Below are 15,612 nucleotides of genomic sequence, written 5' to 3' on the forward strand. Positions count from 1 at the left end.
TGTTTATTGAGGTTAAAAATGACCCAGACATTTTTGCATTTGCATGCAATGCAATGCATTTAAAAAATATATTTTATTGAATTTTTGAATTTTATTGATATTTTTTACTCTTATTTAGTGTTTCATATTTTAAGAAAAACGTCTGAAAACATTATTTTTAAGGCAACCCTATTGCATTTGCATATTGCATATTACAGTTGTATTGCATTTTTTTTTTTTTTTTGTCATTAATTGTGCACAGATGACTTTTTTTTTCATCGTCAGTGGAAATGGCCAATAGCTTGTTTTAGCAAAGACTTTAGAGAGTGTGCATACTCAAACGTTCTTTAAAAATAATCTCACCCTGAGAAATATTCACTGTAATAAAAAGTGGGTCAGACACACACTCACATACAAAATGAACCCCAAAGCCATTAACATCGTCCTAAACTAGAATCGTGGGCTTGATGAAGAGTGAATTTTTGTGGTTGAAACACAAAAGCCTTTTCTGACTGAAGCAAAGTACAGTTACTGGAACACATATCTCCTATCTCACTCTTGGGAGATTTATACAGAGATTGTCTCTGTGTATTTAATTATATAATCTAAGAATGCATTTTCTTTTATAGGTCAAACAAGGTACTTTTCTGAATGGATGTGTTCCTTTTTCCTTGTACATGCATTTTTTTTTTTTTTTTTTCTTAATAGCAAATCCTTATGAAACAAAGACTGATATTTAGGTAATTATTTGCTGAAACGATTGAAAAGACAACGTCATCATGCTTTTCCATACAAGTACGTATAAGGGCTAAACAAAAATAGTGGTGCAAATCTATTTATTTATTCATTTTGATATGATATGATCATGCTTTTTTACCACTCAAACAATGTCTCTTGGATGATGTTTCATGAAGGGTCTAACAGAATGAAGTTAAATTGATGACAGGAAAAAAAGAACTATAAATTGATTACCATTTAATCTATATTCTTAAAACAACAAGATTATTAGAGAATAGAAAATAGGAAATGCTGAAAATATTTATTTTTCATGTTAGTGAAGCAGAAATCATTTGATCAAAAACATCAGCTCTGATCAAATTAATTAAATTGTTTCCAACTCACTTAAAAGCAAACTAATATATCTTTAAATAACATTAAGTTTATAAATTTTACTTCCTTGATGACATTTTGCCTGTAAAAATGGGTCAGTATTCAGACTTCATATCCCGTCAGAAGTGTTACTGCAATGCAAAGGGAATGCAGTTAGAGAGAGAGATCAGAGCAGTCAGTGATTCTCCACACATGCACACTCTTTGAGAAGAATCCTGTAATCCAGAACGAACTACTCGGCCCTGGGCTCTGTGAGACAGTGATTGATCATGTTCAAGGAGGAGGGTCAATCGCCTTTTCCTCAAAGCAGCTGATGCACTAATTGAGTTCATTCCAGGACAACTGGCTTTGACTGCGCAGATTCTGAGATATTCCGTCGGGGATTGTTTAAGTGTCTCTTCTTGAACGTTGTATGTGAATAGAATATATAATGAGGAATAATTAACAATCAATCTTAAATCATTCTAATGGGACCAAACAAGAATCCTCAAAGAATCAAATAAGAACTGGATAATTAATAATTTTCACACAAATCAATTATCATTTTTAATCCCAAAAATATGATAACTGAAAGAATTTTTTTTTAAAAATTTTTTTATTAAAGCTATACTAAAGCTTTTAGCCCTAGGGGTTGAATCATTAAACTACAAGTTACATGCGGACCGCGGAGGAACATTGTTGTGATAATGACGTGAGTTGTGCTTCGTGCGGATGAATCTGATGCTTTAGGCTGTACAGATGAAAGCATTTTCATTGATGAGATCAAAACTCTCCCAACAACGAAAGAGGGATGTCTGAAAATACTGTATTTCTTATGAGCAGGTAAGTAGATTATGTGCCGTTGTTGTTATGACTTGTTGAAGTGAACTATTTTAAAATAATGTTACAAAAAGTTTGCCAATGCTTTTCTGGTAATGGTGTAGCTAAACTATAACTTGGCAATTTATAGTCAAATAGACTAAGAGATTGGCATTGTTACCAACAAACATTGTTTTGAGAACAATGTACAGCATATATGATGCAACTATGTTGATTCGTGATTTATTATTGGTGTCGCTTTCACTTTTCGTTAATGCATAACCTACCCAGCAAACACATTTACGTTGTGGCAACGTCTGTGGCACGTTGCATTTCTAGGCCTACTATTATTTTATTATGTCTATGGTCTGGACATGCACTGGACTACTCGTCACTGCCCTGAAGCGGAAAATCAGCCTTTTAAATAGATTTTTATGAATTATTCAAACACAACCTACAACTTCCTTGTCTAATGTGACATTTATTTGAACATCTTCTGGTCAGGTATGACAAATATTTAACTTTATGCCAAAAGTATGAAGCCAAAATGACTTTAATGATGAGTAATTGATTTCAGCACTCATTGAACAGGCAGCGACTTAAGCGTGTATAGCCTACTTGTTGCACTTAATGTTTTTTCCTTTTTTGTGTGTGTGTGGAAACGCACAGAGGAAAAAAAATGTTTGTAACTTTTGGCACACCTGTTTATTTTTTCCTTTGATTTTCTCATGTCTGCTCATGCTATTAACGTTAGTCCACTCCCTGTATTTGTTTGTTTTTTTCTCACAAATGTATGACTTTTGGAAGTGCAATTTGATTACCATATGCAGTTTTAATAAAGTTGAATTAGCTAACCTTCTATGTAATTTTTACTCTTCAAAGTGTAGGCTACACTTGCAGGGGTTGATTATATGGACGGAGGCAGAATAGTCTCAATTATAATTCACGCAAAAAACATGATTCACACATGCATAGACAATTTCACATGCATGAAACCTAATTCACGTAGGCTACACACACAAAAATTCACGTGCGTGAAAAAAATATACATTCACAAAAAGCAATTCACATGCGCAAAATAAAATTATATATTCATAAAATACATTTCACAAATGCAAAACACAATTCGTAGATATACAACTGTGCAGAAAAACCTTTGAATGTTTAAAATGTACGAGTTTATCCTTGAATGTGAATGTGCAAATAGTCATTCACGTGTGAATCGCCTTGGATTTGTGTGTGTGTGTGTGTGTGTGTGTGTGTGTGTGTTTGAGACTTTCCTGGCAGCGAACTCCTCCTACAACACAAATGAGTCGAACTCTTTAGCCAATCAGATTTAAGCTTATCAATCGACCAATCAGTATCACGTGAGGGCGGGCCTACCTGCATGTTACGTCATCAGCTTTCGACCCTTTCGACCAAGGACCAGTTTGTGGCTGAGCAGAGGTATGTGGAACCCATTTAGGCTACCCATGAACATTAATACATAGAGGCAGGAAGAAGTACTTTAAACCAGCCTTTATTAATTATTATTGCAGAGATGGGGTTTGGGGCTGTGTCCGTGGGACTGTTTCTGGGGATTCACTTTTTATTTTACTTACCTTTTGTCTTCTGCATTCTCCTTACCATTGTCTCCTCTTCTTCCCTCAGACTCGTCCCCCAGAAACAGTCCCACGGACCCAGCCCCAAACCCCATCTCTTAAAAATTAATAAAGACTGGTTTCTAAAGTACTTCTTCTTGCCTCTATGTATTAATGTTCATGGGTAGCCTAAATGGGTTCCATTCAGACCTTAACATCAAGTATTTTACTGTTATGTGTCAACAAGACATTTTCACCTGGCTATACCCAATGTTTAGATCTGTTGTGGTATTTATGCAAATTAGCACATACGTAATTAGATTGTGCACCGTTTGTCCATGTTAACAAACAATTTCAAAAAACTTGTCATACATTTTTTTGTTTGTCTTGATGCAAGTAATCAACTCAGTAATTTTCATGGTGATATCTAAAGGTTAAAATCTTTACCCAAATTAACGTAAGAAAAATAATGAATAGGCGTATGAATAGGCTATATTTGGGTCTTTTTCTTCGGGACTTTTTTTTTCCTTACTCAGGACATATTGAGGATACAAAATCAGTTGAGTTTGCTTCTGTTGCAATTTGTTCAAGGTTGACCCCTGTTTTGGCTTAAAATGACTGGACTATTGCTGAATGTCGCGCAACAACGTTGCTACAGCCCTGGTGCGTCTTACAATTCTACATCGTTACAATGTTGCGAGCATGTAGATAGCGACGTTGCCATAGCAACCTTCACCACACAACGTAGTTATAGCAACCTTTTGGCCATGTTGTTAAAACGTTGTTAGGAGGTTGGGTACGTTGTGCCAACGTTCTGTGCTTGCTGGGTCTATAGGCTACTAGTAGTAGCCTGACCTTTTTACGAAATAAGTGTGCGGTTTCCACAGAAATTATTAAAGGCTTACTATTCTTTTTTTATTATAATTTTTTATATCAATATCAATATACAATATCTGAAAACAACAAAATGGCATAAACCAGTCAATATACAGAAAAAAAAAACTGCTCAACACTCATACACAAAAAAAATGAAATAAACATAATACATAAAAATAAATAATTATAATAAAAAAAGTATAGGCTTTATACTGCAGTGATTTTGGGTAAGGCAAAAACACAGTTTGGAAGATGTTTTATGATGTAGGTTACTCGTTTATTGTTAACATTTTGTTCTTTTTAAATTAAAATGTATCATTGCTACCTTTATACCTGATTGAAATGCCTTGTGACTGGGAGCTTTAATTAAGAGAGACTGGTTCTTGGTGTATATATGAAAGGAGATTCTGCAGATGAATTACATCCACTGATGTAAAGATATTGAGCAACTTCTAAAGATGGATATCTTTGTATGTATAAAGCTCATTGTTAAGGCTCAGATAATGCTGGATACAAATAAATTGAGCCTACGAATGCAAAATGAACAAATTAATTATACCACTGTCAATCAGAGGATTTTCAAATCTCTATAAGAAACTTCCCATGAATCACCCACACATAGCAACACCTGAGGTCATTTATATGCAACTGGACGCCATTAGGTCTAAAAATACAAAGCAGAAGGAAATAAATACATTCAATTTATTGTGGTCTAGTACACATTACTGTAAAACCTTGAAAGCTTCCAAATTTATCTTGGAAAATATAATGCCACATACTCATAATACTGTGGTTCCCAATTGATCAGTAATATTCTTAAGACTCACTGCAGTATAAAATAAAAAATAAGATTTAGAACAAGATTTTACAGAACAAAAACCCATGAGGGAGAGGAGAACTGCTTATTCTGCCCAAGGTTGCACTGTATTTCCGGTGGCTCCACACAAGCAGCTTTGATGCAAAAGGACTGGCCTTGTGTGAAACGGGTAATTGTTATTCCTCACTGCTTTTCCTTCACCTCTAAAGCACGCCACACGAGTAGCGCATTCGGCTCAGCATCTGAAACACTTGTGCATGACGAAGCCAAAGTTGCTGTTAACACTCGTGGCCTTGACCTCTTCCGAAGCGCTGATGAATGCTCCGGTCTCGAGATGTGTAATACTCCACAGGTCCAATTATACACATATTGTGATTGTCAGGCAAGCAACAGCTGCCTGGAGGGTCACAGAGGTGGACACCATATTCACTGCTTTATTATTCTGCAGTAATTTTAGGTTTCGCAGCTGCTGCCTGTTGGAATACTAAATGGATTGTGTGTCTAGTTTACGGAGCAACAAAAAGTAAACGTGTCGTTTAGCATTCAGGAGCCGCGTTCGACCGTGAGTCAGAGCACTCGAGGGAGCTCTGTGCACTGAATGAGTTAGGCCACATTTACATTACATGCTTCAAGGGACTCAATTCCCATTTTGTTTCTTCCATGTGGCACAGATCGGATATGACCCACACACCTGTTAGCAGGAAAAAAAGTATATATATATGAAAGTCGTGCATCATTGAAAAAGTGACGTCAACTTAGGTGGACGCCAACCGCGATCACATGACACTTTTCAATGGCGCAATGGAGGACGAAGGCTCAATCCCAATTTTTTGCTGACCTGGTGAGGAAAGCAAAAGCTTGTATTATCATTTCATCTGCGTCCATTGCAAATCGCGCCGTTTTAACTTCCTTTTTAAGGGTTTCCAGGTCAGTCCACCTTGGGTTGTTTCGGCAAGTATAGAGCAGATATTGGATATGGGTCACTTTTAAAAGATGTAAGCTGGTCATAAAAAAAATTAGGATATTAAAACCGACCCCTCAGATAAGAATTAAGTATAAAAAAAGTACATTAAGTACAAAAATATTGCTGGATATAAACTCACATTAACGAACGTCTGGAACGAACACCCAGTCGTGTGCTGGTACATTGTGTTTGTGCGTGATTCTGCACGAATGAGATTAGCTGTCTGCGCATTAATCTGAATTATTAAACGTGATCTTGGCCCGGCGATCCACACAACGCTTTGGCAGGAGCTTTCGCTTTTGATGCGATGTGCCGTTTTAAGACATTTCCGAATGATTAATCTCTTCCCCAATGGCAACATTTAAAACGCAGGCCAGCATCTGATGTTCCTGCAGATCTGTGGATGCTTATGCTGGCTCACTGATGCATATTGCACAGAAAACACTTCCTCTATGATCTAATCGAATCTGATTAACTGGTTTTATGCAATTTCACGAGTTCACTCTTACATCAATTAAACAGAGTAAAGATTATGCGTAGTTATCTGAACGTGCTCCTCCCGAACTTTGTTAATAAAACATAATTTAAGGTAGCAGTAGAACTGAGAACAGAGTCATGTTTACAAATGTTGATGCAATGAACGCTTGAATATAAAAAAAATGTCACATCATTTGAGTTTTAAGTCCCATGCAAGTCAGCTTAAGCGTCTGTGATATATGTTTTACACATTGTTTTCTGCACGGTTTGCATAGGCTGCTACTTTATTTTTTTGAAATATGTATTTTTCCATTCCATCATGTTACTGTGTAAAAAAAAAAAAACCTATTCAGACATTTTACTATATTTTATAATTTTTTTGTGTGTTTTCTGTAAAACTTTTTTTTTGCATAGGCTGCTGCATCATTATTTGCATGATTTATGTTTCCATTCCAGTATGGTATTGGGGTAAAATCTATTCACATAATCCTCCAACCTTTTACACTATCTTTGTGTTTTCTGTACAACTTTTTGCATTGACTGCTGCATCATTATTTTAATTATTTTTTTCCATTCCAGTCTGTTATTGTGGTCAAATCTATTCAGATGAGCCCACAACTAAATGCCACATAGAAGCATGTCAGTCAGACGGTCGGTCACTTCATATATGTGGCCGGAATGAGCTGCGTTTCCATAGTCAAAAGTCTGGTGCAATGTGCGCCAGTCGGTTACATCACTTCCTGTCTTTCTCCTGATGTGTTAGCCAGCTCAGTGAGGCAGCGTGGCCGGTGATGGGGTCGCTGTGGTGATGCTCACGGTCTCTGTAGCTGTGGTTGTGATGGAGAGGGTTCATGTCGGCGTACTCAGGCCTGAGTTGAAGCTCTCTGTGATGGGGGGACGAGGACACTTCCACATCCCTGTTGACTGAGTAGCCCGGCTGAATGCTGTACACCTCCATCACCGAGCGCAGTGACCTGGACTGAACTGCAGGAGAGAGGGGAAGAGGAAAACAGACCTTGTTTTGAGTTGCTTCATCATTTCAGTGACTCACTGCTGCATATTCAGTGTGTTCTGTCTCTGGGAGTGAATTTATTTCATTTGTATGTACATAGAATTAAACTTTCTCCCGAGAGCATTTCCATCATACATAAGAATAAAAACTGGATTTAAGAAAAATAACAGTATGTACTATCGTAAATGTCTGGACATACTGTAGCGCTCTTTTGGGTTTATTCTGTCATAATTTTCTCAGCCTTTAGAGTCAAAATGATACACTTTCAGAAAAAAAGGAACAATAGCTCTCACCTTTTTACAAAGTACACTTTTGTTTCTTTTATGTAGCCTACTAAAGTGCACCTTCAGATACAAAAGTGTACCTTTTGAAAATGTCTGTTCGCAAACAAAACCTTTTTTTTTTTTTAGAGTGTACAAGGTTAAAATGACTCTGGAACTCTCTGTTTGAAATGTTTTTTTCAATAGTTCTTTTCAGTACTTTTAGGTTCTTGGAATCATTTTCTATCCAGAATCAGTTTTGGCTGTATAGTGCTCTTGAGTTGAGCTATACAGTTCTCTGGAGGTTAAAATAATTTCTAGATTGCGACATTATAGGTTCTTCAGATTCAATTATCTAAATTTATTCTTCAATTTACTTTGCTCTTTCACATTAATAATAATAGATGTGACTAAAAATGTTTTTGTTTTTTTATAAAAAAAAAAAAATTGTATAGTGTAGCAGCCTACACTAAATCAAAAAATGTTTGGACCTCCAACGTAGCGTTCCGCCTATCAGTCCAAATCCGATTTTTGTGCAAGAATTAGCAAGTGTGAACTGCAAAAAATCACATGAAATGCGATTTTTACAAATCGTCATCCATATGTGGTTTGAAATCTTATTCAAATAAATCGCATTTCTGGAAATCCGTTTCAGTCTGACTGCTCTGATCGGATTTTGCGTGCTTTATGTACTTCCTAGTAGCCTACTTAAGCGTAGGCCTACTTCCTCACGCCACGTAAAACAATTTTTTTTAGGAATTATAGGAAACGTGCTGAAAGTCGCTGCAAAAACAAGGTTGTGTTTTTTGCAAAGTGTCGGACGAGCAGAAAATTACAATAAATGTTTGAGACTGACAGAGACGACGGCGCGGCATAAAGCCGCTCATACCAGCCTCCTTCGTTTCTGCCGCTGCCTCATAAGTAATCCAGCGCGGCGAATGCACATTGTCATGTTGTAAATAAGATCAGATTCCAATGCGATTTTTACAAATCCGTTTCAATCGTCATCCATATGTGGTTTGAAATCTTATTCAAATCGCATTTCTGGAAATCCGTTTCAGTCTGACCCCAGTAAACAATTACCGTCTTTCAACGTTGAAATATGGTTGAAAATAAGTCGGTCCGCATTGGACTGGTTTCAACTAAGTAGTTTCGGCCGGACTGTTTGACTACGTGTTTTTAACTAATAATCTAAGACAGGATAAGTCTGGTAGCCTACATGCTAAAATAACGGAGAAAAACAAACTACCAAACCATGTTCATTTTTTCGAGTTTTACATATTCCATCAAGATGTTGTTTTCAACGTTTTCCTGTTTTTAACGTTGAAAAGTCGTAATTAGATGTTGAAGATTTACGTCTAGTCAACGTCTAATAGACGACTTTTTGCTAGCTGGGACTGCTCTGATCTGATTTTCCGTGCTTTATGTAACTTCCTCACGCCACGTAAAACAAAAAATTCTGACGCTGTTATAGGAAACGTGCTGAAAGTCGCTGCAAAAACAAGGTTGTGTTGCAAAGTGTCGGACGAGCAGAAAATTACAATAAATGTTTGAGACTGGCGGCGAATGCACATTGTCATGTTGTAAATAAGATCAGATTCCAATCGGATACACAAATAATCGAATTTGGACTGACAGTGTGATCGTAGCCTTATAAAACCCAGTTTGAAAACCCCTGCTTTAAAACACCAGATGCTTTCTAGACTAGAGAATAAGAAGTACCAGAGGTGCTTTGTTTTCAGCATCTCCTACTATTGTGCCTACCTTGTTTTGTTGAGTGCAAGCAGATATTGAAACCAACACTGTCAGAGATTAAACCAAGCAGAATATAAGAAAGGTCAAACACGACTTGAGAAGAAGAGTCGTGCCACATGAAAAATGAATGCAGGTGAGCGTTCTGAACTTCTGTGGTTGTGAAAAGCAGGCATTGTATAATGTCTGACAGCCATGACCCCATTGCTTTGTGATCGCTGTCACTGCTCTAGGAGAACAGAAGAGCCTGAGACGGGTGAATGTGAGCTTGTCTGTTCGCTTCGATGCTGCAGCCTCCCACTTTAACCTGTTCACAAACCTGAATATAAATCAGGTTACGCCTTGATGTAGAGCCCTAGTGCTTATGTGTCTGTACTATACAGCCTCTTTAAATGAAAAACAGCAGATTATATGTTTGTATGGACATCTCAGGTCAGTAAACGTCGATCACGCCTCAGATGGCAAAAAGAGATGTTTGGAAGATACCGAAATGCGTTCGGAAGCACATGTAATTGAAGTCAAATTCACAGTTTCATGATGCTGTCTGTGTCTGCAATGCTGCTGATGTTGACGAACCTTTGGCAGTGCTGAAGTCCCCGGGGTCCGCGGCCCTCCTGGGCTGGAGGCTCGGGATGAGAATGAGAGAGAAAGAGATGACCAGCACCTAGGAAAAGAAGGAATATTAAACGAGAAGAAGTAAATAAACAAGTGCTGCTATATGGGTCAGCTTATGACCTACATCCATTAAACAGGCTTGTATAATCAACACTTTCATTATAATCATCACATCATTCTCGTTCTCTATCTGCCACATGCACAGGAAAGATAAAAATAAATGTTCTATTCTATAATTTGCAATAATAGAATTTAAATAAAAAAATTCCTCCGGGCCATGACTTATTTTCTTTTATCCCTCTTCCTTCTTTTTCACCCCTTTCCTTTCTAAACATGTTTTTGAGATGCTGTAAATCACGAAGTCTGCTCTTTACACCCGTCAGCAATATTGTATTATCCAGCCAGTTCACTTAATTTATCCTCATGGCATCTGTGCTCATTTGAATTCAAATACCCAACCGGTGCCTCCCGAGTTACTTTCGAAATTATTCATTCATCTGCTTAAGGGAGAGATTGATGCTTGAATTTATTAATAGAGTTCGACCGGCACATCCCAACAGAGCACGGACTGCAGAGAGCACAAACCACAAAACACAGACTGTGAGTATTATTTCTTTTGTTTTATTTACTTTCACTGTCAATGCATTTCATTTTAAAGGACTTATGTCCTTTTACAGAGTCTTGATTTTGTTTTTGGGGTCTACTAGAATAGGTTTTCATGCTTGAATGTTCAAAAACAAATTATTTTCCCGTATTAGTTACTGTTGCAGCACCTCTCTCCCCAGTCTGTCAGTAACGCTCTGTTTAGTTCCTGTCTCTATGAAGCCCCTCCTTCTGAAAAGCACACTGTGCTCTGATTGGTCGGCTGGACCAACGTGTTGTGATTGATCAACCGCTTCACGTGTGTTTGGGAAATGTCCCGCCCCTTCCCATAATTGCAAGTTTCAACACACTATTAACTAACTCAACCAGGCCCCGCCCCTTTATTTAGCGTATGCCTTGGGCGGGAATTATTTAAATAAGGAATACTGCGACATGTTCGTTCCCGGAAGAAAACTCAAGACTACAATGGAGGTGTTTCAGGGAGTTCAGAAACATTGACACTGATGTAGAGAATAACTCCCGCTTTGTATCTTTGCAGAGCTTTTTCATGCTCAAACAGCAACATTACACACTAAAGACAGTTTAAAATGTTAAAAAGCAATAGGTCTACTTTAATTCTCTCTCAGAGGAGTGTGTGAAGAGCACAGCTGAGAATATTTGGAAGAAGTGTTTGATATGTCTGACTTCTGAGTGCATACTTTGGTATCTTGGCAAATGTGAGCTCAGTCTGAGATGCTGTGGATCTCTCTAATGGAAGGTGGCAGAGAGTTTTCATGAGCAGTCAATGATGTAATCAGTTGTAATGAAGAAGAAAAGGACACGGCTGAAATCTCTCTGCTCTGATCGACGTGTCACTGAAGATTTGTTTGATTCCTTTTTCTACCTCTTCTGCCAGTGTTTACTTTGATTGTGCTTGAGCTCTAAAAACCCTTGGAGCGGGTTACTTCAAAGCATATGCTACCTTTATTCCTTCCTTCCTCCCCTCCTCCGCTGTCATCTTACCAGGATGCAGGTTCCCGTTTGAGCCGGTTTACAGGAGCCGTTCATCACCAGAGACTGCAGGCGACGTAACTGCTCCACCAGAGACCTGACAGATAGATGGTGAGAGTGCATTATGAGCTAGAGGAGGGAAGTAGCAAAACAGTCATTTGATGTGAACTTTGGAAGTGTGAAGTCGTGCTTTTAAAGGAAATTGCCTCATCTAAGGACAAATATGCCGAGAGTTGGAGGATTTCAGAGTGCAGCAAAGTGTTTTAAAAATGTCAAGATGGATAAAATAAGTTTTAAAAGTCCATCAAACCAAGTTCTGAAGCTCATAATATATTCCTTTGAATGCCATACATTTGAAGCCAATTCTAATAGGATCAAACAAGAATTCTCAAAGTTCTGAATAAATTCTGATATATATAATAAATAATATAATAAATAATTTAGTTATCGTACATTTTATTCAAATATTTTATTGTGATAGGATTCTTGTTTGATTCCATTTGGATTGGGAAAATTATGCAAATTTATGATTCATTAAGGATTATTTGACAAGGGGCTGAACACATTTTTAATACTGATGGTGTAAACTTTGCAAAAAGCATCAAAACTGAATCGCATTAAACATATTTTAACAGTGCTGATTGGTTCAGGATGACATATTCTGGGGTCTTGAATGCATATTACAAACAAATTGTCTCTGCGTCTTGCCTAACAACACCCTTTAACTGTGGTAAAAAATCATTATAATGCACAGCCTCTCGTGGGTTATTGCTGTAAAATAACCAATAAAAGACTGAAAGAAGAGACGTTATGTGAATGATCTTATAATAGAAGATGATTTCAGGAGGGTCAGGTTTATAGCACAGTTAAAGAGCTGTGTGCATGAGCGGGTTATAAAACCTACATATTTTACAGCAGTGGATCTCAACTGGTGGACCACGTTCTGATCGAAGCAGGGGGAAAACAATGCTAAATGCAAATAAAAACATGCAAAGAGCAGAATAGAATAGAATATTTTTATTGTCATTGCACAACTGTGCAACAAAATGTGGTTCATTCACATAAAAACATGCATACAGACAAGAAGAGCATAAGTATAAATGGTAAAATACAGTACTGACATATAGTACGAGATTAAATAGCTACTGTATATAATCTTGCATAATTCAAATAGCAAAATAAGTCATTTTATAAAGGGAGGAGAAAGAGCTTCCAATAATCTGTTGCGGGTGGTATATCCAATTAAATCTAATAACACTTGATCAAAAGTGTTGATTAAAAGATCAAAAGTTGTATCTGTTAGCATTAGATAATGCCCTGTGAACCAACATGGACATGTTTATCAGTTATCATTAACAAAATTTAATAAATGCTGTAATATATTGCTCATTGTTAGTTCATGTTAGTTGACTGCATTAACTAATGTTAACCAATCAGACCTTAAAGTGTTACCTCAAATTGTATGATTTTTCTCGAATCAGAAAATGGTAGAAGCTGCATATAATAAAATTGCTTGGGATAAAAGCGTCTGCTAAATGCATAAATGTAAATATAAAGAAGGCTGTGTGAAATGCCCTTATTTTTGAAGACTGTAGGGAAAAAATTGTACTGTTCACACTTGGCATGTTTGGTTCGATTAAAACCCTGGTGCGGTTGCTCTATTATGCGGTTCATTTGATTAAGAGTGTGTTCACACTTGTAGTTCAGTTCGTTTGGCTTGTTAAAAAAAAACAAAAAAACATTTAGTCCTGCTCTGATTGGCATTAGCATAGGGATACGTTCATCCCTCCCTGAATGGTCGGTGTTTATGACGTATTGCCTAGACGGAACTTACTGAACATCCAAACAATGCTGTGTTCTGGGATAAATGCACTCACTGTGTGCGTGTAGCTGCATATTATGATGGTATAATGACCAGCTGAGAACTCATGAAGAGCTTATGAAATGTGTAAAGGAGTCAAAACAGCGTCAGGAATCGCTCCGTCACACACACATACCTTCGTTTGTGTACTAAATGGTTGATTTTTTTGGGTCCACACCAAACGAACTAATGGCTAGTTCACACTACAGGATTTTAAGCCCGTTTGCAAATTAACGAGCTCGCTGACAGGTCGGGCTGTAATCTCGTGCAAATCTGCGGGTGATCCGCGCTCACCAATCGTTAAGTGTGAAATACTTACCGACTAGGGGTGTAACGATTCTTTTTAACAACGATTCGATTCGTATCGCGATTCGTGGTTGTCGATACGATTCAAGGACGATATTGGTTCATTTAGAACGATACGATCCGAAACGATTCAGTGACTTGAAATCGATTCAGTGACTTTTTAACCAAAATGTCTTGAAAGGGAATCAGGTATCAATTGATTATGCGCGTGCAATTAAAGAGTGCACGCTACGAGCACAGTATAACGATGACAGGACATGAGATTTCGTTTTTCTGAGGTGAGAGACTTTATTTCGTTACAAGTTATGAAAATAATGATAGAATAATGACACTGACATATAGCCTGACAACATCATCTGACCGCAGATACTGAATCTGGACAACACGTTTTTTTTCTAATTTGTAACGACGTTGCATGCTTGTAGTTTAATTTGTGCTTTATATAGGTTAGTGAAACGATAACCTGCAGTGCGCGCCGCCGCATTTGCGCGTGCAATTGAAGAGTGCGCGCTACTGCAGTATAGCGGCTGAGAGGACAGGAAAGTCTTTCTGAGGTGAGAGACTTTGCGCTGCTTGTTGTCTTTGCGCTGCTGCTGGCGCGCCACGTATGACGATCACTTCTAACGTTTAACGCCTTTATCATTAAAAGTGCTAAGAAAAAAAAACATCCTTATAAAGTCTGACGTGCTTAAATCCAATGCGTTATTTCATAGTATCGATACAATCGATTCATTACCTTTTAAAACGATGTTAGACCGATATATGTCTAGATCGATATAACTTGCCGAGCACAGATCGATGTAGTTGGATCATTAAGAATATGAATCGATACATCGATGTAGTTGATGAATCGTTACACCCCTATTACCGACGCATCAAAAACGCTCGCTGACACATCGCCGACGCCAGACAAATATTTGACCGTCCATTTTCAAATAGACAATGTGCCATTGGAATGCGCCATTTCCCATTCCACTTCTTGCGCATGTTTTCGTGACAAAATGTGGTTTTGGGACCGGATAGAGTCGTTGGGTGACAGAGTTGTTGTCAGCTCGTGTAGTGTGTAACCCCGTGTTGCAGATCATTTACGTAGTGTCACATAGTGTGAACACCACAACGACTTCAAGACTCCAGAGCAAGTCATGTAGTCTAAACAGCACAGCGATCTGCCGACGTTTAAAGTTGTGTAGTGTGAACTAGGCATTAGCGAACCGGACTACAAGTGTGAACACACTCTTAGTTTATTTAAAAGGACATTTTAGGGTGCTTTCACACTAGCACTTTTGGTGTGCACTCGGGTTCGACTGACATCAGAGTCCGGTTTGTTTGGATGATGTGAACACTGTTTTCTGAACTCGGGTAAGCACCCGTTAACCATATACCGAGTCTGCTTAAAAAAGTGTGGTCTGGGGTTCAGTTCATGTGAACTCCAGTTTGCTGATGATATAAACGCAATCGTACTAAATCATTGAAGTGAGCTGCTATTGATGCCGTATGATTCGATAAAACTGTGTATTTGTGTCTCACTTTCCTGACAAGAGTGACTGACGCACTGCAAGCAGAGAGAATGTATCATTCATCTAATGTCATTTCGTCTCGCCTTCAGCACTAA

The 15,612-nt window shown here is 37.9% G+C and overlaps 1 protein-coding gene across 2 annotated transcripts in view; it reads right to left on the reverse strand.

The window, feature by feature from the left end:
* Positions 1-4,397: 4,397 nt before the first annotated feature.
* The window catches only part of creb3l3b (cAMP responsive element binding protein 3-like 3b), a 36,824-nt gene continuing 25,609 nt past the window's right edge, over positions 4,398-15,612 (reverse strand). Inside the window, exons 8-10 of one of the 2 annotated variants that reach the window (XM_084411768.1) lie at positions 11,846-11,930; positions 10,202-10,289; positions 4,398-7,585 (exon numbers count right to left, since the gene is read on the reverse strand). In XM_084411768.1, coding sequence (XP_084267894.1) covers positions 7,335-7,585; positions 10,202-10,289; positions 11,846-11,930 — 424 coding nt within the window. In that variant the 3' untranslated portion in view covers positions 4,398-7,334. The remainder of the gene's footprint in view (positions 7,586-10,201; positions 10,290-11,845; positions 11,931-15,612) is intronic. The other variant, XM_084411767.1, reaches the window with a different exon arrangement.

This window comes from Rutilus rutilus (genome assembly GCF_951802725.1).
Source record: "Rutilus rutilus genome assembly, chromosome: 6".
NCBI classification, from domain to species: Eukaryota; Metazoa; Chordata; class Actinopteri; order Cypriniformes; family Leuciscidae; genus Rutilus; species Rutilus rutilus.